Here is a 24,477-nt window from a genome sequence, read left to right on the forward strand (position 1 = left end):
ATCCTATCTTCCAAAGTGTTGCTCAACACATTGTCTGGGAATTCACCTCACAAGGAGCGTCAGCCCCTGGTCCCTCCTGCCACCTGCTTCCCATCGCTAACCTTGGTGCATGATCTGGTCCTGTGCCAGAGCTGTACAGCACATATTGCACTGCTGGCACTTCTTTTTTCTTCTGGTACCGTCCTTTTCATTGTAGGATGTCAAACCTATTCAGGACTATTTCATCCCACTGAAAACTCTTGACACCTGATACCACAGAGATGGGCAGTAATTAGGGGCAGGGCCTATCTGTCCATCTGCAAGTACAAGAAAATGCTTTGCATTTCAAATAAGCAAGGTTTATTCCTCACTTTAAAGCCTTGTCCGTGGGTTTTTATATCTCCACCATGCTGCAAAAGCACTCCATCACCCAGAGACATGCAATTGCTAAATGCACCCATTCCTGGCCCCTCTTCCTGGCCTAAAGGGCAGCAGTCATGGAGAGCCATGCAGATGCAGACTGCAGCACACTGCTCTGTAGCCACTCAATTAGACTGCCTGTTTGTGCTCAGCCTCTCAAGCACTTGGTGAAAGTAAAATGCTTACACAGTTCCTCTGCCTACAAGGCCTTGAAATCTTCAGGGGGCCTGGCTTTGCTGCCTGGTTTTCCACTGACAGGCTGATAGAGACATCACAAATCTCTCCAAAGGCCAGTCACCAGGCTTCTTTCAACATCAAAGGGTGTCAGTGTTCACTCTGCCTAGGAGCCTGGGGCAATATAAATCACACATGAATAGGTGAACTGAGTCTTTGAGGTTAAATTCTCTCTGTATATACAAATATCTCTCCTTGGGTATCTGATGTCATTGTGTTGTTTCCCCATCAATATCAAGTATTTTCTTTCGGTTGTAATATTCCAATGGAAAACTAGGCTTTACAGGGAAAAATAAAAAGGATGTGCTAGGTTGCTGCAGGAAGAGAATTAACTCATTTTAAAAATGTATTGTCATTGTCTTGGAAGAAAAGTTAGTAAACTGATATTGGGGTTTTTCTGTTGGGCTTCTTGAGTGTCCGTAGCTACAATCTCTTGTAGCTGAACCATCTTTCCTACAGTTACTCAGGTGTGTTTATTCCCAGACATGCAGGAACCCCTGCCAGGCTCCTGGCTCACCCACAGAGCTTCTGCTTCCATCACAGCTCCTGCTGCAGTCAGGCAGCATGGCCCAGCCCCAGAGCTGGGCAGCAAGAAGCAGAGTTGATGAACACAGATGCCATCCCCTGCAGAGGCTCCAGCCAGCCATGGCCAGCATCAAGAAGGCAGATCTGGGAGCCTGCATTTCTTCTTGGACTGACACCTCACTCAGATGCCGAGTGTCATCTGGCTGTAAAAGACCTGGATGATAGGAAATGTGTTTATTCCTGTTACAACCAGCTGACACCTTGGGTCGTTAGCTGGAGAAGGTAAAATGCCTCAGTGGTGGCTGCTTGGAGAGTTTGATTCACCCTGACTGGCACAGTTGTGGCACCTCTGTGTGGGGTATTTACCACCTAAAAACAGGAGTCAGGACAGCTGGGCCTGTCACTAAATTACACTGCACAAAGATAGTTCTGATTCCTGCCTACCCTTCTGCAGGCAGGGCCCTGGCAGCAGCTCCCGTGTCAGTGCTACATCAGCACATTTGTGAGACGCCTGCACTGCTGCCAACTGGCCCTGCCTGCTCCAAGCAGCAGTACCTGATGCCGCTGTGGAGAAAATCTGGTCCAGTATCTTGTAGAGTATTCAACAGATTATCACAGTGGAGAGAGAGCCAAATCCCCGGGGGGGGTGCTATTCCCAGGAAACAAATGGCTATCAGGTTCAGGCTGTTGGCTACTTGAGAGACTAGCTCAGTTCTTAAGCCTCTCCACATCAAACCTGCACTCTCAGCAGCTGGTTACATCCCCAGGCTTCTGCAAGACAGTGAGAGAAACGTGCAGCTAGTCAGCCTCCACGTCCTCCCATACAGTAGAATAGCTCACTCCTCCCACTGCCACTGCTTTTCCTCAACCAGAGAGAGATTTTTCCTGTGGGCAGCCACCCAGCCAGGTCCCACAGCTTTGTGCCAAGCCAAAACGTGAGCTGGGAAACTACCTGGTCTTAAATTATGTGGGTTTAATGAGATTTTTTATGACCTCTGCAGTAAATTGCCTGTGCTCAGTATTGTGTTTGAGTAACACCCAGCAGAAATTGTAGCAAGGCAGTAATTGCAGAGTATCTGTCTAAGATCTCTGTGCCGTGAGGCGTGGATTTTCATTTCATACATTAGTAGCAATTTGCTGCCATAGTTCCGTATAATCAGTACATTCCTTTAACGCATAGGAGGAAAAGGAGAAGGAGGAAAGTTCTCAGCACTGGGAAAATGCTTGGAGCTGCTGTTTGGAAGCAGAATTGTGTGGGTTGTGTGTGGCTCTCTCCCTTACTTCTCCAGCTGCCCAGAGCTGCATTGCTGCTCAAGTCACGTACCCCTAACACAAAATCAGAGATATGACAGGAAAAATGGGTTTGGTTGTCCATTTCTAGAAGAGTTTTGTGAGCGTTGGGTGGGTTATATGCCAGATTTTACATTATTGCCACTGCCCATGCTGCATCAGTGGATTCCAACCACCTCCAGTGTATCTTTTTTTTTCTGGAAAGCTGCTCCTTATGAGTATAGACTCTTAAATTGGATGGGGAGATTGTCCTGCTGCTTTGCTGAATGATGCCATTTAAATCACATGCACCTACAGCATTAGGTCAGTTAGGACAACAGAGGCCTGTGCTGGTCAGCCTTGTTCTTGGAGGTAACCAGGATGCCCTGGAAGAACAGTAAGCATTGTCAAGGAGAGGAACCTGAAAGAAGCACTCACTTATGGCTTTTAATGCTAAAACAGCCTGTGCTTTGGCTAGCAGGTGACACACTGGTGTCGTTAGACAGAAAGCAGTTGTAAATCTGAACTGATGGTCAGAAAAACACCCACGTCACTCTCATTGCTTCAAAACCCACATCCACAGCTAGAGCACTGTGTGCTGGCACACATCATCTACATACTTTCTGGCACAACAGTTTTAGAGTCAGCATGTCAGGCTGTAGCCAAACGAGAAGAACTGTGCTTCACCAACAGCCAGAGCTTTCACACCTTTCTGTGCTCATTCAGTATTCAAAGTGAGGCCATCATTCCCATACCTGCACATCTCAGTCCAGTCTCTGTCTTTCTACACTGCAAATGAGCACACCTTTCAATGAGATTTTAAAAACTAAAAGCTCTTAAGACGAATGCCATGGACTTTTTCCATTCATTTGTATCCACTGCTGTGAAATCATAATGTGAAAATCTTCATAGTTAAATAGCATTTGACTTCTCCCGTTTCTTTTGACATGCTGTCTGGAGGGCTGCAGTCAGGGAATCACTGCCTTGCAGTAGGCAGTGCTACTACTCCACTGACTCTCTGGGCACATCTCATGTCTAGCTTAAAATCTGCATAATGAAAAGAAAGCCATTTTCCTTACAATCCATTCTCCTGTTCAAAGCTTTTTATGTGCCAGGTTGTTGTTTTTTAATCACACAAAATGGTATATATTAATGAGCTCTGAAGTTACATAAAGATAGATCTAAAGCATAAAAACACTAATATGCCCTGTAGCATTCAGTGCTTTGAACACAGAATGGCATCTGTGTGAGAGTGTGATTGCATGCAGCTATGGAAACCAGTGCCAGAAAATGAGGAAATGCTGAACAAGTGGTGTAGGATTGGAAAAAACTGGGAACAAAGATATTCAATTTGCATTAAAAGGCCTGGTTCGCTAGCAGCCTGAATTGTGCGACTTTCCACTTCAAAATGATTATTTTCTAGTTCTGCTGGCAACACGGTGATTATCTTTTTCTTGAAAGAAAACACTCCCACCAGCTCCCAGCAGAAATGGAAGGGCAGGCAGGTTCCTAAGTCAATGTGGCTATTGCAAATGGGACAAGTTTTGCAAACATGAGAAACTGTAAGGACTTCCCTCGTCTTTGCGTTCATCCTAAGCAATTTCCTTCTCATTTCCAGATGGTGCCAATTAAGAGTCAGAACCCCTGCCCTAATGGTTGTTAACAAAACAAGCACAATCTGAGACTTTAATGAGTAAAACTAGAGTCATATAATACACCCAAGAGAAGCCAAAATGAACAGAAAGATTGCAGTTGGCAAACACTTAGGTTGTCGGGTACTAAAATTGTAAAATACTACAGCTGGAGATTTGGTTTTTAATACTGAAGGGTGCCTTCTACTGCTGAGTTCAGTGGGATTATTTTGGGGCTTAAAGATAAGCACTTGGATAAACCATCCCAATCAGTGACTGAGGCATGACTTCAGCAGTAAAGCTGGGCCACATGTAATTCATATTATAAGGTATTTTTATTATGTATTATTGAATTCCTTTTATTAAGCAGTAATTGGCAATTAAAATAGCATCCATACTTTCAAAAAAGAAAATAACATGTATTTCCAGTTAGAAGAGCATGCCACTGAGGGTTCTACTTGCAAGAGGAGCTGTTACCCTAGCGTGCAAACCACTGAGGTTCCCTCTCAATAATTCAGAAGTCTTCTCTTACCTGCTTTTTTTTCCCTTGTGCTGCTAATTGAGAATTGTGTTGAAAAACTGTGTTGAGACTCTGACTCAGAAATGGGATCACTAGGCTCTTCAGACCTAAGAAAGGAGAAACAGTCGTGATGATCATTTTAGCATGAGCCAATCAAGTTCCTCATTGGTTTAATTCTGCATCAAAATGCAAGGTGACCCTAACCTGCTCTGATTAGTTTGTAACTTGTCTCATAATCATATCCCTCCCACTCAGTACAAGAGAGGCAAAATGGATGTACATGAAGGAAGGCACACAGGCTCCACAGGCAGATATCTCACCTGCCAGCTTTATGCAGTGCTCTCTGCAGGTACAGCTTCAGGGCCTTTGAGATCACAACAGGACAAGGACAGAGAAAGAGGGTTTTGCCCCATGGTACCATGCCCTGTCAAAGCAGTGAAAACCACACAGCAGTTGCTGGAATTAATATAAAATGTAGGAGATAAGAGCAGAGAGGTGCAGTCAGACCAACTAGCAAAGAGATGGCCAATAATGAGTATGGGGAAAGAGCAGGTATTTTCTGGCACACTACCTGAACCAAAAAATGCAAACAGATTAAATGTAACACCCACCAGCTTCCAGCTGGAGCTTCTTTCTTAAGCCTCCTGTTCTACCCATCTTGAAGCAACCCACCAAGGTCATCATGTGGCTTGGAAAGGAAAGCAGACGTGCTCCCAGTCTGTCCTGCAGAGTTTATACCTCTAACACCACATGAGAAGATACAGGGTAAAACTTTAAACTCAAAATTCCCTTGAGGGTCATGTAGCTCCTCATGAAGTCCTCATTACCACAGAGAACATCATAAAGTTAATGTTAACTCAAACAACAAAGTGACTCCATCATGCTCTGAGTCAGCTGCTGCTTTCCAAACTCCAAGATAAATCTGCATACTTCTCACTATCCTCTATAGTTGGTGCCACTCTTCAGGCTCTTCATTGCTGTTGTATTTGTTCTGTCGTTTATTACTGAAATGAAACGAGGAATTCTAGAGTGATTCAGCAGATCACAAAGGAGCAAAAAGAAAGGAGGACCTGTTATCATTCTTGCTGAGATAGCCATAAGACTCTGATTGTGTATTGCCTGTGTGTGAGGACAGGACTGTGTGATGCAGGAAATAAGAGTCTCTTAGATGACCAGTTGTCATGGAAAGGTCTGCATTACTGTTGAAAAGACAGGGCGGTGGTTGTGCCACAGATGTGCTAAAGCTACTGTGAGCTTCTCCACAGATGTTACTAGGCAGCACCGTTGAAGTCAGCTGCTGTGGACAGCTGGACATGGGGATGAGTTTTCCTATGGAAATTTCAGGAGAGTAAATGGCAAAGATCCTCTGGTTTGGGTGTAAGCCCTCATGTTTTTTCCAGACAAAAGGAGTCAGTTTAGAAAGCAGATTAATACTATATGCAAGGCTTCCCCAGCAAGCAAGTTGGGCTGTACTTCATACTGCAGTCAAAGAAATTAGAGACAGAAAAGGTTACATCATCCAGCTCTTAATCTAAAGATACATGTGCTAAAATATGTGGCACATGGTTAAATGCTTTGCTAGGTCAGAGACCTAATTTGCTCCCTGTCAGTAGGGCTGTTCTCTATCATGGACATTTTTAGGGCTAATTAGACTGTGCTCCTGGCTATTGCAAGAGCAAAACCCAAGGCATGAATCGTCTGGCATTTCTAAGTGCTGTCAGCATTTTGCAGATAACAACAAATAATAATAACAACCTTTCTGTTTGAGGTCTGTGTTCGAGGTAGTTTCAGGGTGATCAGATCTGGCAGGAGAATTGCCAAGCCAATGAGGACTGCCCCAGCCTCGTGTGAAAGATGCCCCAGATACAGTCCTGAATGTGGGATTATTTTTGTGCCCTTTTTTACCTTTCCTCCACCTCCAATTTCTAACCATTCTTGTGGATCTTAGATTCCCAATTCTTAGACTTTAAATGATAAACTGTGTCTTTGCTGGGTCTGGTTTAAGACTATAAAGTATGTTTGCTATTGCATTTCTAATCTGCATACAGAAATAGCTTGCATGCACCTACCCACAGTGTATGATGATCATTAACCTGCTCTCCTGTTCCTGGATTCACTTACTCATTGCAGCTGATTTGCAAACTTGCAGGAAAGAGAGCTTCCTACACCACTCCATGTGTGCAGGGCCTAATGTGACTTCTCCAGTCAGCACACAGAAGCTCCACTGCAATACAAACAACATTCATGATACCATAATGCTCACTGCATGTGCAAATTTGATACATCATTGGGCACATATTTTGTGAATGAAATGGCGCGGTTGGTTTCAAGATAGCTGATAGCAAGATAGCTCTGTTTTGTTTTCTGAGAGCTAGATTACATTTTTAGCCCAGTTGAAACATTTCCCATTCCATCATATAATGAAGAAGCTGAGGACAATTGTATTAACAGCCAGTAATATCTAGTTATTAAAGTTTGTCTGCCTCCCTTACAGTCTTTTGAACTGTTTGCCTGAAACTGCAATTCCACAGCCAGCAGGACTGGCTGTGAACACTAGATGGCACTTTGCAGCAAGAAAGGTTAATAGTTTATGCAACTACATGAAGATCTCCCTTACTGCCCTCCTTCACAGGGCAGGGTTTTTGCTTCCTGTGTCCTCATCACATCACTGGTCCTAATTCAGCATTTAGTCCACAGAGAAATACCTGATCAGTTCCCAGACAAATTCCCACTTTCACCAAAGATGGCATGATTATTTCATGATGAGCTCTAGCTTATATTAATTTCAATCAAACTACTTCATATTTTGCCTAAAGCTGCAGCATACACAAGAAGCTGTATAGAAACAGGGAGACCTGCAGGTATCTCAGATGCTTTCTTCTGGGTTGGCTCAGGTCAGGGAGCTGCCCTTTTTCCTGTTATCACCTGTAGTGGTACAAGGGCCAGTATTCATGGGAACACGGCCTCTTTTATTTACCCCTGAGGCTACACTGGAATAGTAACCCACAGCCAGCCTCAGCCTGCCTTGCAGAGCAGGTATGTGAGCACGGTCTGGAGCATCCTCCTCTTTTCTGGGAAGCTGAGGTTTACCCCACCCTCTCCCAGGTCAGGCCTCCAGGCAGCACTGCACTCAGCAGGTGCCCTGCAAGTGTGGCACAAAAGCAGGCTGAGGCCACAGTAAACAACTTGCCAGTATCTATTTAGGTGCAAGGGTGAGCTGCCACAGATTATACGTTAAACACGACATGTAGAAGGCTTAGGTTCTGTAGGGCTCAAGTTATACACAAGGAGCTGCCATGTGCAGCAGCAGGCACAGCTGGAGCCCATCCTCTGCAGAGAGCTGTGTCCCCATGGCACCTTCCCGGGGACCTGTTTGGGCTGCAGTGCCACACTTGTAGTAGGGCATCGCTTACAGGGAAGCTGAGGCAGAGCTGGTGAGCGCCTACATCTGGAAAGGCAGGAAAGCTGAGTCCTGCTGAGCAGCTTGAGAACAGTCATGCCAGGTGCTTTCCTGAGCCAGTGCCCTTCAGCCCTTCCTCCACACATTTCCCAGAGAGCATCCAGGGGAAATCTCCCACTAGTGCTACTTCACTTGTTTTGGAAACCTTTTTCTTTCCTCGTATAGCCATTATTCCTTTTCCATCATCCTTTTGATAATGCTTACACCTCGACTGAACTGCTGCTCTTCACACAGAGCTGCAGTGCTTGGCCCTGTTTGATCTTTCCCAGGGTCTTTCTAAGCACATTCCACCCTCTGTAGCTTTTTTTCACTCTTTTCTTTCTTTTAAATAAAAGATTTCTACATTTTTAAGTCATCACCTGGATTATTTATTTACCCTCTCATCCTTACCAAGGTCAATGTTTCCAATTGCTTGCAAGTATTTCTTCACCCTTCTTACAGATTACTGTACAAGGTCCTCTTTTTTTCCTCAGCTACCTGACTGTCTCTGTCCCTAACTCCCCTCCAGCAACTTGTTTTCCCTCAATGTCTCAGCTCTGTAGTTTGTGAACTGGTCAGGCTACCAACAAGCTGACTGCACATTGCACAGCTTCGCCTTGTTCCAGGAAGAGCCAAACAATTGCAGTTTCGGAGGTTATCCCTAATATTGTCCTGTTTTAACGTAGTTTCACATAACTCTCTCTTGTTTTGTTCTGCTTCTGCTTAATATTGTTTCCCAGCTCTATAGACAAATTGCTGATAAATTCAAGAGTTTTGTCTCAGTACTGAATAGAGACCTTGAAATTGTACCTCACTCCCACAGCATGGCCAACTATCACGGTGCTGCTGCTGGCCTTCACTTCATTTGTTGGCCTCATCAGTGATGGCACAAACAGAGGGCAGTGATAACAGCAGGGCACTGGCCTAGAGCCCAGAAGGAGCCATACATTGGTGGCATCAGCCCAGCGTAGCCTCAGCTGGGCTCACCTGCTTGGAAGGATGAGGGGAAAGTTCCTGCTCTCAAGTCTTCCTGCAGAGCAAGACACAGCTGTCCAGAGGGTGCTGCTCATGGGGCTCCTCACTGCTAATGTGACACCTCGTACTGCTGTCCTGCCATGTAACACCACTGCTGGGCCTCATTCAGTATTGTCTGTGCTGCAAAAGTCTTCCAAGCCAATCAAATAGATTCTAGCATATTCTGCCATTCTTCTTTCATCACGGCGTATAGTACTATTAACCTAGGAAGGAAGCTTCAATCTCTTTCCAGTTCAGGAGAATTCTCTCCATTGTTTCCAAAGAAATCTTTCTGTATGTACTGCCAAGAGCATGCATTTTCTGTCATGTTCCAAGTTGCTTGAAATAACAAAGAATTATCCTCACAATTAAGATCAGGCTGTACAATTTAGATACGTGCCTTAAAAGATTTCCTATTCTCTGCCAGAGATGTATTGTTCTTCCCCATTTAATTTTATTTACTTTTTTTTAGTGGATGCAACAGTTACACTATCATTTATTGGAGAAGAAGGAAGCAGCAGCTGCAGAGCTGTGTATATAAAATAAACACAGTGTGGATGAAGCTATCAGAAGCTCAGATTTCAAGGAGGAGAGGGGGAGGATTGCTTTTAATAAGATCTTGTGTCAGTAAAGTTGTGAGACGGAACTGCAGGGTCTTACCCTATTAAGAATACGAGGGGGAACAAATTCTTTCATTTAATGGAACAACAGTGTTAGCTGCATGCATACAGACAGAGGACTTAATTTAAAAAGTAAAAAGCAATTTGGTCATTCATGTTCAGACTTTGGGAACTCCACAGAGCATGCCGAATGCACTCATTTCTTTTTAACTCTTTGGTTGCAAGGCCTGGACAGTATGGGAGAGGCACGGCCATGGCGTATTTACTTAGTTGAACAGAACTTTTTTCTCCCTTGAGGAGCTAAGCAGGAAGCAGCTGATACTCAGGGAAGGCAGGTGGGAAGGAGGCATCCTGTCCCCAGCTCTGACGCAATCTTATTCTGTTAGCTTGGGTGAATCGCTTCGCTCACCATCAGTGCAAACACAGATGCTGATGCTATCAATGGCTGCTACTTGTTTGTTTATTCATCTGTATTAAACCAGTGACTAGGAAGCCCCAGCAAGCATGAGAGCACTCAGACCAGAGGGTTGTACGGGAGCCAACTGCAATTGTATTCACTGAATTTGCAGCTGAGCACTCCAGCATCGCATGCCGTGACATGAATTTGCCCCATGCCTTGCACACTCGCACAGCGACAAGTGGTGCTGCCTTGGAATGGTACCTTGCTGCTCTGAGGCTGCATGCACAATGAAATGCCTGTCCTGAAACCAACAGAGGCATGGGCAGATTCAGGTCCAGCAGCCCAATCTGTGCTGCATAGCGTAAGGGGCTCCAAAGTGTCCCGTTTGAGGTCCGTGCACCTCACACAGTGCATCAAAACTGGGGCAGGGAGCTGAGTCAGTCTAGCACCAAATCAGATTGTATGAACATCCTTATCACAGGTGCTTTATAATAATGCCGAAACCATTTTGTAATAGGACTAGATTCAGCCACAGGTGATAACAATAACAACATACACACTCCTCCACTGAGCCGCCGTCTGCTCGAGCAGCACACCTCACTGCAGATGGAGGCAGACTAGCTCTGGACAACTCTGCCACAACCAACTGTGGCTGTAATTTCATAAACATGCATACATACACACATGCAGAACTCTACTGCAGACATTATTTCATTAACAGCATAACCGTGCAAAATATGCATGTATTTTCTATAATTGTATAATCAGCATATAATTATACAGAGTAGAAAATATAAACATAAATTAAATAGGTGAATGCATTTATTATTCCGATATAAATTTCAGTGGTAACTGAAATCACGCCAGGGTGTATGTGTGTGTATTAATAGAGCATTGGAATGGAAAATGTTGCATTTATAGAAGTACCTGATACAGCTAAGGCCACCTCTGCACTCAGACACGGTTTGCAGTGACACTGCATACAGAGGCTTCAGAAGGCTCTAGCAGTGAGTCTGCATTAGAGGCCTGCTGCTGGCATGCTCTGCTGGGAAATTAACAGCAACAACAAAAGGAAATGGATAGAGCTTCTGTTTTGCAGCTGCTTCATTGTGCAAGGACTCCAGTGATTCCATCTGCCCACATGGAAAAATGTTGGGGTGGGAATGCAGCTGGCAAATCACACTCTTCTGAGGTATAAAAACTATAAAGCCAAAGGAGAAGGGGCTCCTCTCCCTAGTTCAGACACTTACCTCAGCTGACTGCCTGCATCCTTTATATAAAATGTGGCCAAATAGGTAAAATGGAGAAATAGGATTATTTTTTAAAAAGATACTACACTTTTAGAAGTATGCAAGCACACATTCTTACACTAGAGAGTATGAAATCACCATCCAGACCTCTTACATCCCAGCAACCTAAACTGATAAAAAGCACTACTGAAACAATGATAAAAATGGGTTTGAGATTATTGACCTCCTTTCACTCTTGCTTCTGTTTATGAACTGTAGTTGGCCACTAGAGGCAGACTTAGACCTCTAGGGTTTCGTGTCTCACCTAGAAGAGCTGTGTTCCAGACAAACCAACCCATTAGCCCAAGCTTCTTCCAAGAGAAATATTTTATCATACGGAACGGCTCAGGAATTCAGCCCTCAGCAAGGACTGCTTCAATCACAGATGGGAACTTGGGAACTCTACTAAATCACAGATGGTGTATTTTTTCCTATAATTCACAAAATGAGCTATTTCTACTGCTTGCTTTTTTTTTTTTTTTCCCCTTCTCTGATTTTTATATTTTGCACATGGCAATTGCAAACAGAGATACACATTTTTTAAAAGGGCCCTTGAAAACAGTTTCTCTTAATGATGCATGTAATCTTTTCCTGTTCAGCACACCCTAACAACAACATGTCATCCTTTTCAGAAATTAAAACATAGCTAATTTTAATAGGATCGGGTTTATGTTTTATGCACTTTGCTTATTTATATTCTGTGTCATTTCTTTTTTCTTGGATAAGCTTGACATTCCCTTATTATCTCTTGAAATATTGTCAGCCGTGAGCTATTTCCTAGCCCAAGATGTGGCAGCTTCTGCTGTTGCCACTTGTGGGCCACAAGAAAATAATGGATCCCCACTCATACTCCTTATAGTTTGTGTTATCTTAATCCTGAATAATCACCAACACAAGAAGGGGCATAGTACAAATTCATCTCATCAAACGTTGGCCGCTAACTGAGGCAATGTATTTAGGCACCCTACAAAAGCCCTGTGTAGTCAGAGGAGGAGAGTAGAAGAAAGGAGAGGGAGAGAACAGCAGCACCATGGCACACCAGCAATTCACTCTGTGGAGAAGCTTCTCTCTCTGCTGTCTATGCAAAGAGCCTAAGGCAGGCAGGTACTGTATGCAAGTTGGGGAAGAGAGAGAAATCTGGACATCTTCCAAACAACTTAGTCTTAAAACATAAAACAACAGATGGAAACAGAGAGAGATGGGGGTCCACAAGCAGTCAATGAGATTGTGTTATGAGTTTGCATAGAACACGCCAGTCTCTGCACATCAGTGCAGTTCCTCTTTTGAGCTGCTAAGTGACAGCAAAAAAAGTCAAAGTTACATTTAATACTTTCCTGAAATTGCTTCATTGCTTTTCCATGTAAACTGCTGCTGTAGCTGGCACAGAGGTTTTATTTGTTTGCCAGTAGGAGAGGAGGACAGCTTATACAATATGAATAAGAGAAAAGGTAGCTGTGAGCAAATCTCTCTGTTCAGCCACGATTCAGAAAGATTTAGAGCTCCACATGTTGATACCAGTATGGAAACAAGTAGAGTTGCTAGCAGCACCGTGCTGCGATCCAACCTCTGGGGATCCTTTTCTATATCCATTTAACTTTTCCACCTCATTTGCTATCACAAGCTGCTAGATACTGCTGTCATTTTGTTTCTGTTTTGTATTTACTGATGTTATCAAAAATTACACTTCACCAGAGGGTAATCAGGGCAGCATTGCATGCCCTCTTTTGTGCAGAGCTGCTCAAACCTTCACCTGTTAGCCACGAAGCCAAACAGCAAACCAAATGAAAACACTATGCAAGTCAACGTTCATCTTTCCACTGGCCTTTGAATCAGACTTTTAAAGATTAATTCATGTGATATTGGGATTCCACAATCCTTTGGCAATGACAGGAGTTTGGTGTTGTGGTAACACTGAATCACATTCAGGCTGAGTTCCGGGCACTGTTTGGCGCTCACAGCCAGCCAGGCCTTCAGAGTCTTGTGCTGATTTTCCTGACCCTCAATAAAATTGCTCAGCAATCTCTTCAGGTCACAGACAGAGATTTTGGCCTAACAAAGAACAGCTCCAGTCCCACCATCAGTGCTTCTGCCTGACGCAATCACACTTGCTATAGCACACGCTTACTCATGACCTCATTCCAGGTCCTTGCCAGAATACATCCCACACACATCACCTTTTTTAGGGGAAAATGCATGCCTGCTACAATGTCTCAGAGGAAGAGTGGCCACGTTTGTCATATCACATCACATGGCACCCACCCACCCACAGTCACAGCGTGACAAAAAGCTCAGACTTGGTCACTCACACAGCGGATCACAGCCAAGGCCCCTGTCCTGACTTGGGCCCAGCACTGGTGGTCAGGAGAAGAGACAGATTGTTCCTTAGACAGTCTGCTCCTTTCTGTGAGCCAGAAATAAGGGACTTTTGGATTAGAGGTTGGCCCAGACCACCATGTTTCATGGGCAGGGAATAATCTATCCTCCATTCAGTTTGCTCCTCATTCTGCCTTGTTTTGTTATTGGCTTCCAGTTTTTCCACACCCTTCCATATCTTTCTCCACTACTTAAACATGCATTGTGCAAAATAATTATTTCTTTGTGCAATCATTTCAGACTCCTGCACCATCTTGCTAACGTGTTCCCTCTCCCAAGTCTCTCTTGTGTCAAAGTGGTGCCATACTACTAATGTGGTTGCCTTTTTGGCTGACAATATGAGAAAAGCAGGGAAAGGGGCCAGGTGTCTGTATTCTTCATAGATCCAAGGTGCTACGCAGCTAAAGGTATGTGAGAGGCAGTGTCCTGCCTGCATCTCTGAAATCTCCCCGTGAGGGAGCTCCACATCTGGAATGAATACTGCTCTTGGATTTTAATGCTCATATACCCGCTCATGTAAAGCCCAACTATCGAGTCTTTATGAGGGTGAAGTGGGTCCGAGCCTAAACATTTTAGATGTAGTGAGTTTGTAGACACACCACAAACAATTTAGTGAATAACTGATGCAAGGCAAAAAGATGGCAGAGCTCTGTGATCTAACAGCTGTGCAAACAAGCTAGAGAATTTAAAATTCAGGAAGCTGTATCTGCAGGAAAGCATTTTAAAAAAAAATCCCTAGTGTCACATCTGGTGGCATCAAATTGTCATTATGACATGGTATTTAAGATGATTTAATGGGTTTATTGCCGAGTAAGAACCTTGGAGTTTGCTTAAACTACTGAACATTAAAAAGATGTAACTTTTTAAATGACATTCTGACAAAGTACTGCCTAAACAGTTCATTATCCTTCAGGAATACATACATATGTGTATCAGCATGTGTGCACATGGAAATGAACAGATCAGTAATAAGATGAACTGAGCAGACTCGCATGGCATGAGAACTATCTTTGGAAAAATGAATTCCCCTTTCTCCCTCTCTCTTCTATATCTCATACATCCATACAGTGGGCAGGATCTCTGTCCACCTTAATTACTCCTCTTTTAGGGCACTGAATCAATGGGTGGTTTTGAAACAAAGGATTCTGCTACTAAAAACAGCCTGGTAAAGTGTCTGGAAAAGGTTACTGATTATAGATGACTTCTAAGAAAAGGTGTCGAGGAAAAGAAAAGGGGCCTCTTTTCTTGCTGAATATTTTTAATGTGTCATAGTATTTCTTTCACCTTTAGTTCCCGGAACAGTTCTCATTTCCCCTGAATGTTCCGACTTCTTATCTCAGGCCCTTTCAGCTTGTTGATTTTAAATTCAGTCTGGCTAATTCAAATTCAAGGCACACTGCTCCTGAAGTCTTTCACCATCTTCTGATTCCACAGAAGGGGGCTGTTAATAGTATGGGGTTTTGTCAGTGAGGAGCAGTGCAAACTTCCTCTTACACTTATTCCTTTCATACTAGATTGACACGACACATAGCAAGCTAGTCAGACAATCTTGCTGTACGTGTCTAACTTGGTGATTTTCTCCCTGCTGATTGCATACAGAATGCAGGTTTCCAGCCAGAGGTGCCCTGATGCACACCTTAGACAGATGCCCTCAGTAAACAGTGAAGATCTCTGCCTGTGAAACGATGCGACAGAGATTTGCCTAACCAGACACATTCCTGAATAATTCCATCAAGTCACCAGAAGCTTTTCTATCATCTATGGCAATTTTCCACCATCGATGCATTTGCCTTTTAACATTTGAATAAACTGTCAAAGCACAGCCTGCCTCTGCTAGCCAACCCTGCACGCATGTAAAATGAAAGAGGGAAAGGCAGGCTTTTACTGATTCAGACAGAATGTAGCTGTAGAAATACCACAAGTGAGCTGGGCAGCTTAGCATGGAGCTTCACACATCCCAGGTGATCCAGCACAGATCTCTGCAGTCAGGTGCCTGTGCTGGTGCCCAGCAGAGCAGCACGCACAGCTTTGTGCAGTGCACACAGTGCCATACAGGTGCTGCTGATCCTCCTCCTCCACGTGGTACCCCACACAGCCAGCTTGCAGCTGGTCTGTACTGACACTCTGCTTGCCCTGCAGCACTTCCCTACCTGTTTACGTCTCTGACTTTAATTTTCAATCTATCTCAAACAAATTATTTTTCATTTCTTTTTTTTTTTCCTTGTAAAATGCAGCTCTTAGAAAGCAGGAAGAAGAAGTTTGTGTCTTCTGAAAGTAAGTCAGCTTCAAGGGGTCTTCAACAGCCAGAGGGTTTCTTTTTTTTTTCCACTATGAGTTTGATAGTGAATAATTGTAAGAGGGGAAAAAATCACCTCAGGTTGTATATTGCCACTTCCTCTTGCATTCCACTTAATGAAAACCTTTGATTAGCCTGCTGAAGAGACCCCACATTCAATAATTTGAAGCAAAAGGTTAATGGTGTTATTACAACTATTATCCCTTTTAAAATCATTATCCTCTTGTTTTTTATGTCTATATTACCTTCACCTTTCCGTGAACCCACTTTACCAGCTGTTTCCCTCTGTCATAAAGTTTGCTGAACATCATCCTAGGAATAGGACAAATGCCATGTTTTATCAATCAAGCCTAAGGGAATTCTCAGCTTCTCATAACCCAAACTGTAAAAGGAGATTATTACAAAGTTTCTATTTTGATTTTTGAATTGGTCATGAGTACAGTTAATACCAGTTAATACCAAGGTGCAAAATGCTGCAATTAAGTCACTATTTTACTTGGGAAGTTTTACAGATTAACAAAGTATGAGAACTGAGACTAATCAATTGCAATTGCTTTCAAAATAGTCATTTGTTAGAAGGACGAACAGTCCTGAGCAAAAATGCATGGAATGCCCAAAATAAAAATAATGTGCTAAACTGAGGTGGCGAGACACCTTTTTCTAAGAACATCTTCCTAACTTAGACACTTAAATTGCACTGAGGTGGAATGAGTTGAGCTGTGAATGCATAGCAGTGCCTGAGATATATTTGAAAATGTGCCTTTCTCTCCAGAGATGCTGATTCTGTTTGCTAACCTCAGCCACCTAAATACAGTTGCCCCATCAACACTGGAGCTAAGTCTGCTCTTTATGAGAGAAAACTTCCTGGTGCACAATTGGCATCTTCTGTAATCCACATTATTTCGGATCCTGTGGACACCATTAGTCAGCATCTTCCTTGATAATATACTGACTCCGTGGTCTAACAGTGGGTCTAGAAGAACTTGCCTACACAGAATAAATTCCCAGTTAATAAAAAAAAAAAGCATAAAGGGAATTACAGGCCTTAAAATAATCAAATTTTCTAAGTGTTCAGTCTTCATTATGCAAAATAAAAATATCACACACTTCCTAGAGTTCAAAAAGAATCTGTTAAAGATAATACCTCTACATGAAAATACATTTGTTGCAGAATGGCAACAGTGCAGCATTTACTGAGCTCCTAGTAAAATAAATGCAGTGCTCTGTGATTGCTTCCTTTGAACATGGAAAAATACAGGTAGTGCATACTAATGTTTCCCGACAATAGTGTCTATCAGGAAAAAGCTTTGATCTGTGCAGACATCTAAGCAGAACAAGGTGTGGGCTTTGCCCATGCCGTTTTTATAACCACGGATGTAGAGGAGAAGTTAATGCCTGTATAACTTATGTACCATTGCTGGCAGCAGAAGTGAGAGAGAGGTTTCCTCTTTTTTAAATCCCAAACATTTTGCTACCAACTTCTGAATGGTAATTCAAGAAGAAAAAGCGAAAATTTTGCCAGGTGAAAGATGTAATAAGCAGCAAATTCCCACTATGAAATTCCTATGATTGACGTGCTCTTGTCATTACATTGAAAAAAATCTTGCAGTGTATTATAATGACAAGAAGATGTGTAATGTTATTCTGATACAAGAAAAGACAGTGTACATCCATTGATTCAAAGAATTCTAATTCACCCCATAAAGTGAGATAAGAATCACTACAGCAGGCAGTTAAAGGTCCATCTCACCCTGTATCCTGGCTCTGACAATGCCTAGTACTTCATATTTCAGAAGAAAATGTCAAAATAGGAGCCCCATTGTGTGCACTGCTAAAAATGAACAGTATTAATAGTAAGCATGTTCTTATCTCCCATGCTTTTCACAGCTAGCCAACCATTATTGGCTTCCACAATAGTTACCGCAGCAAGTGAATTTTACATGTTCTCTTTTATATTGATGCATATATGCATAGCTGCATATATATGTCTGTAGCACACAGACAGTAAATAGACGTGCAACAACTGAAATAATAAGCCCTAATACTTAAGAATTCATATGCTTTATTTTAAAAGCAAATGCATGCTTAACCAGTTCTTGTCAGCCAAGCTTTTCCATTTCTGTTCTAATCACAGCTTGCACTGGTTACTGAGAATTTCTCCAATAATTGTTTAAATATTTTTAAAATGCTGTAAGCCTACTAATGGTTTAAAAAATAAAGAAACAGCTGGTAAAATTATAACATTAAAGGTGAGGTTTGGGGAAATGGGCCGAGATTCAGATATTTCAACTTTACAATGGAAACGTTTGTGAGAGAAGCTAGAAAAAAATAACTAAAAAATAGCTAGAAGAATTCATAGTTGTACGAGTAGTTCCACCCCATACAAAGTAGCAACACAATGATTGAATATTTAGAAAATAGCAGTAGTACTTTCTACTTGGAATCAAGCCACTATTTCCTCGCAGCAAAATGAATGAAGTCAGAGGTCACAAGAAAGAATAATTGTGTTGCCATCTCCTGATACCTTTAAGACAGCATTCTTGGAACTTGATGATCCTTGGGGTCCCTTCCAACCCAAGCCATTCTGTGATTCTGTGATCCTTCTAGGATCCTTGTAGGCTACATCATCCAGTGTTGGTGACAGTGTTTTCCTGCATGCACAGGAATGGGGAGGGCATCATCGTGGTCTTCCCCAGGGCCTCTGAAATGAATTGAGAGATTCAGACTCCCTTCTGTAATGGGACACTCTCATAAAAGGTGCAGCTCTGCCCTAAGACAATAATTAGATTTAATGCCTTGCAGCATCAGCAGGTTACTGGTGAATGTAAGAGGATTTTTTCCCCTGGGTTTGTCAGTCAAATTCCACCAGTGGGGTGTTCTGCCTTCCCTGAAAGCACAGGGAGCAGAAACTCAATGTCCTTTCTTGTGACACCAAGAATATGCTTACAGGTTATACGGGTCAAAACGGTTTAGGGAAAGAAGGTAGGGTGTACTGGACTAAGCTTGTTTTTCCACCTTCTGCTAGCCAGGGTCAATTTCTAAATAGGGCCACGTGGGGAAATCCCATTTCTAGACACCTTGCCAGTGATGGTGCCATCTTTCTTCATTCTCCATCACTGTAATTACATAATGACTGAAACACTAATTTGGTTTTTAAGCTTGATCCAAAGCATCCGAGGAAAACTTAGTTTGTGATACTGGGTTAACTAGGTGGGCTTAACACCCAACCATCCCATGGTGCTATAGGGAAAGAGGTTCCACATCATGCAGCAACTTCAGCTACCCAAGGCTTAGAAGGAAGAGTATCTGAATGCATTTCCACAACTTCCCTAACATCATTCTTTCTTTTACAACATCCAACAACAAGCATACATTTCCACTAGCAGAGCTCAACCATGATCCCAAACTGCTTCCTGTCCTGCCAGTCACTGATGTTATCTCAGGCTGCTGACTCCTGTTCCCGTCCATTGTAGCTCTTACCCTATGTTCCCTTTTGGCATAAAGTGTCCCATTACCTTCAGATTCTGCTGGAGCAATCTCTTTAAGCCTGGGTAACAACAGCAGCAATCAGAAATGGCATTGCAAAAAAAAAAAAAAAACCACACAACAACAACAAAAAAAAAAAACCTAACTGCTTCACATGGAACGTCTACATCTGCTAATTGCTATACTGCCGGGCCATGCTGAGAGCCACACATAGCCCCGAGGGAGACTTCTTCAAGCAGAGTCTGTCCAGCAAATAGTGCACTAGGAACTGTCTTTAAAAGATGCTGGGTATGCCATCTGTGTTTTTGCAGTGCTACGAACCCATGACAGAGCTTGGTGTGAATGGGTACGGTTGAAGCGTCACCACAACACACAAATTCCTGTTTGCAAGAATGCTCTAACAAAAGATGAGTTCAGATCCAGACTTGCACTTCCTTTCAGCATGAGGTTTTCTGGTATGAGATTTGGGTTCATCTCAAGTTCAAACTTTTTCAGCCTAAGTGTAAAAACATGCACTTTACAATACCATCAAAACCCTCAAATTACAGCCAAGAACAGGAAACAACTACACCAGCATGTAAATAAGAACCCAAATGAGTTTAATTCCCCATCTACTTTCTGGTTATTCATTCCCTTGAGCCTGAACACCAAACCATGAGCCACACATGAATAATGCAATTGCTGTTTCAGTGTTGGATCGGGAGGAGAAATCTGTATCCTTCTTTGTCTGATATTACTAGGGACATTTGTGACCACCTTGCTTTGAAGTCAGAGTCACTAAAATGCAGAAGGGTACACTTTACAATTGTAAGAAGCTCTTCCTCAAGAGAAGCACTTCCAGAAGGCCATTTATATTGTGCTGATGCCAGTAAACCCTATAAAGCATTCTGTCCTCAGGGGACAGCAGGATGGAGGGACGTTATAACCACGTTCTAATCTACTTGGGCTCCTTGCAGGACCTGTAGCAGTTGTAAGCATTCAAAGCCACCCTCAAACAATTCTGTGCCATCCAAATAGTGCTGGATTTAGATCATTTTTATGTAAGAGAACTAGTTGTAACAGACTCAGCAATCTGATCCACTACACAGTATTTAAGCAAACAGCAGATTGCACAAGCGTATTCTTTACCAGTGCACGAAACAACACAATCCTCACATGTTGGACTGCAACCCTGGCACACTGGGCACAGAACTGGTATGGGGATCCTTGTCCTGTGGCAGCATTGCTGCAGCCACCTCCCAGATTGTTCATCTGGGAGTGAGGGGGGGAACACACTGTTACTGTACTGCTGCTGAAGGATGAAACAATCATCTGCACCTCACCTCTTTTCTCCAATCCATCCTCTCAACACTCCTCCCGAAAGATAGTGAGGAGCTACATCCAAGCACTCAGTGCAGGAGCCTTGACAGTTTGGTTCTCAGCCACCAACGGAGTTCAACATACTTTACCCTTGGCAGTCCTACTGTCACTTGTGATTTTCCATTTCCAGACATAGTCTTGTATTAAGATTGGTCTTTTGCCCTTCGCGAGGATCGTGCTTTGTTTAAAAGGCTGCATAAAGAAACACCTGTCAAGATAAAATCTGCACCTTGATAGAGTCCTGGGCCAGTACAGCAGTAGTTGCTTTTCTAAATGGACCACACACAGTATAGCTCTTAAAAATACGCTCAATGGTATTCATACCTTGGCAGTGGTGACATATCAGACTGTGTTTGCAGCAGCATTTGGAAACGAATCTCCAGCTCTTTGCAGTCTCCTATGTGTAAATGTCACTTAATTGTCTAAGAAAAATTTGGCTGACCTTTCAATTACTAGTAATAGAATAAAAGCAGTAGAAGACTGTATGTGACAGCAAGTGTCACTGATACCCAGTTGTCACCTTCCTGTGCTGACTAGAAGCGCTACAGAGAATTCACACTCCATTCCAGGACTGCATTTTTGGCACAACACTGGTAAAGGAACTCACTGGTAAAAGGATAGGAACTAGGAAAAGAAAGGAACTGTCCCTCATCCTTCCCTGTCCTGACTCCATGGACAAATCCAGAAAGCGGATTTCTGAATGTCTGCAAAAAAGGCCCTACATTCTTAGAGCTTTTGTGGAACTTAATACCTTCTTTCAGCAGGAAGCATTGCATAGTTGAGACTATTTGCAGATAAAGGTCTGAGTACATGGACGAACCCTCCCAGCCATGTAGAATTAATGTCAATATGAAATTTACATGCTATTTTTGAGTTCTTGTCTAGTATATGTAGTTTATACAACTGTTTACACAGCTGTTGTTGACTGCACTTGTGAGACATTCATTCAAGTAGTGCGTATCTCGTGGCTCTTCCACTGAAATGTACCGCTGTGTAGTCATTGTTTTGTCTACCATGTTTGGTACTGGATAAGAAAGACACTTGAGTGGATGTTACAGTACAGCAATCTCACATCCAGTTTGTAAATCAGCTGTTAGAGGCAGTGTTTATAAACACTTCTCAAACTCCTCCTTCAGGTTCACTCTCTTAAAACTGTTGGGCTGTTGGTTAAGATCAGGAAAGTTGAACTGATAACCTCCTAGTGCTGGTGCATGACTCAAGAACCTTGTTTCAGCTTCTATCTAGCAAGTTTTTCACTTCTTTCCCAGTCACTGCTTTGACCCCCCAAAATAGAGACCTTCTTGGCAGAGGTCACTTCTTGTTAAGACCACTTCTCATCTTGAATATTGTACAGAACATGGGTTTCTGTCTTCTATGTGGAGACTCAAAATCTACGTGATACTTTCAAACCTCTTCCGACAAGTTCGAGCCCTGAGAGCCTATTTTCAAATACATGCACTGAGATGAATTGGACATAATTGTTACACCTAGAAACTTAATCAGCCAGGCCCATCTAAATTCGGTGATCTGACCGCAAGAGGCAATTAACCATCAAAGCAGGATGTTGCCAGCAGCTGTAAATGTTCTTTTAGTCCCTTCACCCTCAGGGTAGGAGGTGATCACAGGTTCATTTTTAGGGCTTTTCTTTTTATATTCTTTACTCTTACAGTCAAACCTGACAATTAGCTTGCCCAAACAGCTATTTCTTACATAGCCCTAAATAAAGAAGCAAAATAAGTGATAAAGTATAATCAAGTACTTTGGTATATCTCTTGTTCTTTCACACATGTACACACACATTCTCTGAGCGTTCATCTTCTGTTCCTTCCTTCTGGCTTATCAGATACTGAAATAGTGATAGCACTTTCCATTATCTGTGCTGTAACTTCACTCTGTTAGTCAGCTGAAACACCTCATACACAAGAAAAAAATTCTCAGGGATAGATTCAGAGTCAGGCTAGATGTGGCTCTGGGCAGACTGGTCTGGCAGTTGGTGACCCTGCACATAGCAGGGGGTTGAAATTAGATGATCATGATGATCATTATGATCATTAGATGATCAATATTTTCTCACTATGAAAAGTAGTCATGCCATGATGATTTCAATGAGGAAGTTATGGTCTTTGAATTGTTCTGAAAAAAATGTATATTGAAGGAGAAACAAATATCTGTAACAGACAACATCTGACTGTGACTGAGCATTCTTATGTACTGTGTCCTCAATGACCTACTTGTTCAGATCATTCAAGTTTTCAAACTCTAATTCTGTATAATGCACTGTTTCCTATGCATGTCTATGTTTATTTCTATACCTGTCTAGCCCACTGGCACTTGCAAAAAAATAAAGGGAAGCAAAATTTTAACAGCCATACAATATCCATAAGACAGTGATTATTTTCATGCAGGATCTAATTCACCTAGGGAAAAAGAACAGGAATGTGAGATTTTGGTGTTTTTCTTTGCATTCATTGTACTTTCAAAATCAGTTGCAGGAAATCATTTATGTTGTATGCAAGCAAATTCAACAAATAAATAATCAGCATACAGACCTACCTGAACACATTCTGTTAGCTTGCTACAAAGCTAACCTGATGCTTGCTAATGTGTAAGGAAGAGGTTTAGGGCTGGACCCAGCTCAAGCAGCATTAGTTTAAATGAACTAAAAATAACAAAGATAGCAAGACTTTATAAACCACACATCCCAAATGTAATGCAATATTTGTAGTTTCTCTAAAAACTAATTCAGAAAGCATAAAGGTACACGAATATCTAAAATCTGTTTCAATGCAGTCGTTACAGTGTTAGTACCTCTAGTTACACCTTCAGCTGGGGAACTTGTGGCCATGCTTCCAGACACAATCAGTGAACTCACTCCATCTGCAAGCTCGTTCCTTTTCCTCAAGTGGTTAGTGATTAATGCCAACTCGTAGCAATGAAAGGTGCTCTAAAGGCCTACATTGTAGGCCTTCAGCAATGACACCACCACAGAAGTACCTAAACAGAAGCCTATGTTCCACGGGACAGGATATCACAGAGGTATGTCACGGATGGCGAGGAACGCTGATGCTGCCATGTCAGTTATTTAAAAGCCGAGGCTCTGACTACAGAGAACATTTTTTGATAATTCCAGTAATTACTTGAGTCAGCGGGGAAGCGCAGAGCTGGTGCTTTCCTGGGCTCACCAGGATGTAACGACGCAGGAAGCAGAAGATAATGGAAGCCCCAAGCACAGAGCTGACTCAGAAGCTCCACTTCTTTGTCACCAGCGTAGACGCGGGCAACTCATTCCTTCAAGAAGAGGCATTGGGCAACCACAAAACAGGAAACCTCATACAGAAACGTTACACTCAGTAAACCAGCTGGCCCAGGAGGGCACTTGGCTTTGTGAGGAGCAGGGCTGTGGCTGTAGCTTGGGATTGGGGCACAGGGCCACACCGCTGCATAGCTGACCTGCTTCCCTCCTAGAATACATGCATTCACCACTGAAGAGCTGTGGGTTTTCCCAAGCTTTTAGGTCAAATGGGAACACACTGCACTGCACCATCTCACCCTGTTCTTAGATTCTGAGTCCCACTACCCACAGAGAGAGGCCGAACCCACAGCTCTGTGTTCCCACCTCAGCC

The 24,477-nt window shown here is 42.9% G+C and overlaps 1 protein-coding gene across 7 annotated transcripts in view; it reads right to left on the reverse strand.

The window, feature by feature from the left end:
- The window catches only part of LOC109369662 (uncharacterized), a 60,075-nt gene that overhangs the window by 31,447 nt on the left and 4,151 nt on the right, over window positions 1–24,477 (reverse strand). For 3 of the 7 annotated variants that reach the window (XR_014885828.1, XR_014885827.1, XR_014885826.1), the window contains exon 4: window positions 4,591–4,685. The exons of 2 other annotated variants lie outside the window; for them this stretch is intronic. Coding sequence is in view for 1 of the 5 variants with exons in the window: in XM_085233867.1 (XP_085089993.1) it covers window positions 4,591–4,685; window positions 4,899–4,999 (196 nt within the window). In the remaining 4 variants the exon portion in view is untranslated. Of the gene's footprint in view, window positions 1–4,590; window positions 4,686–4,898; window positions 5,003–6,699; window positions 6,803–23,991; window positions 24,143–24,477 lie in introns of all 7 variants that reach the window. 2 more of the 7 variants (XM_085233867.1, XR_014885829.1) reach the window with 2 other exon arrangements.

This window comes from Meleagris gallopavo, chromosome 12 (genome assembly GCF_905368555.1).
Source record: "Meleagris gallopavo chromosome 12, MGAL_WU_HG_1.1, whole genome shotgun sequence".
In the NCBI taxonomy this organism is placed as follows: Eukaryota; Metazoa; Chordata; class Aves; order Galliformes; family Phasianidae; genus Meleagris; species Meleagris gallopavo.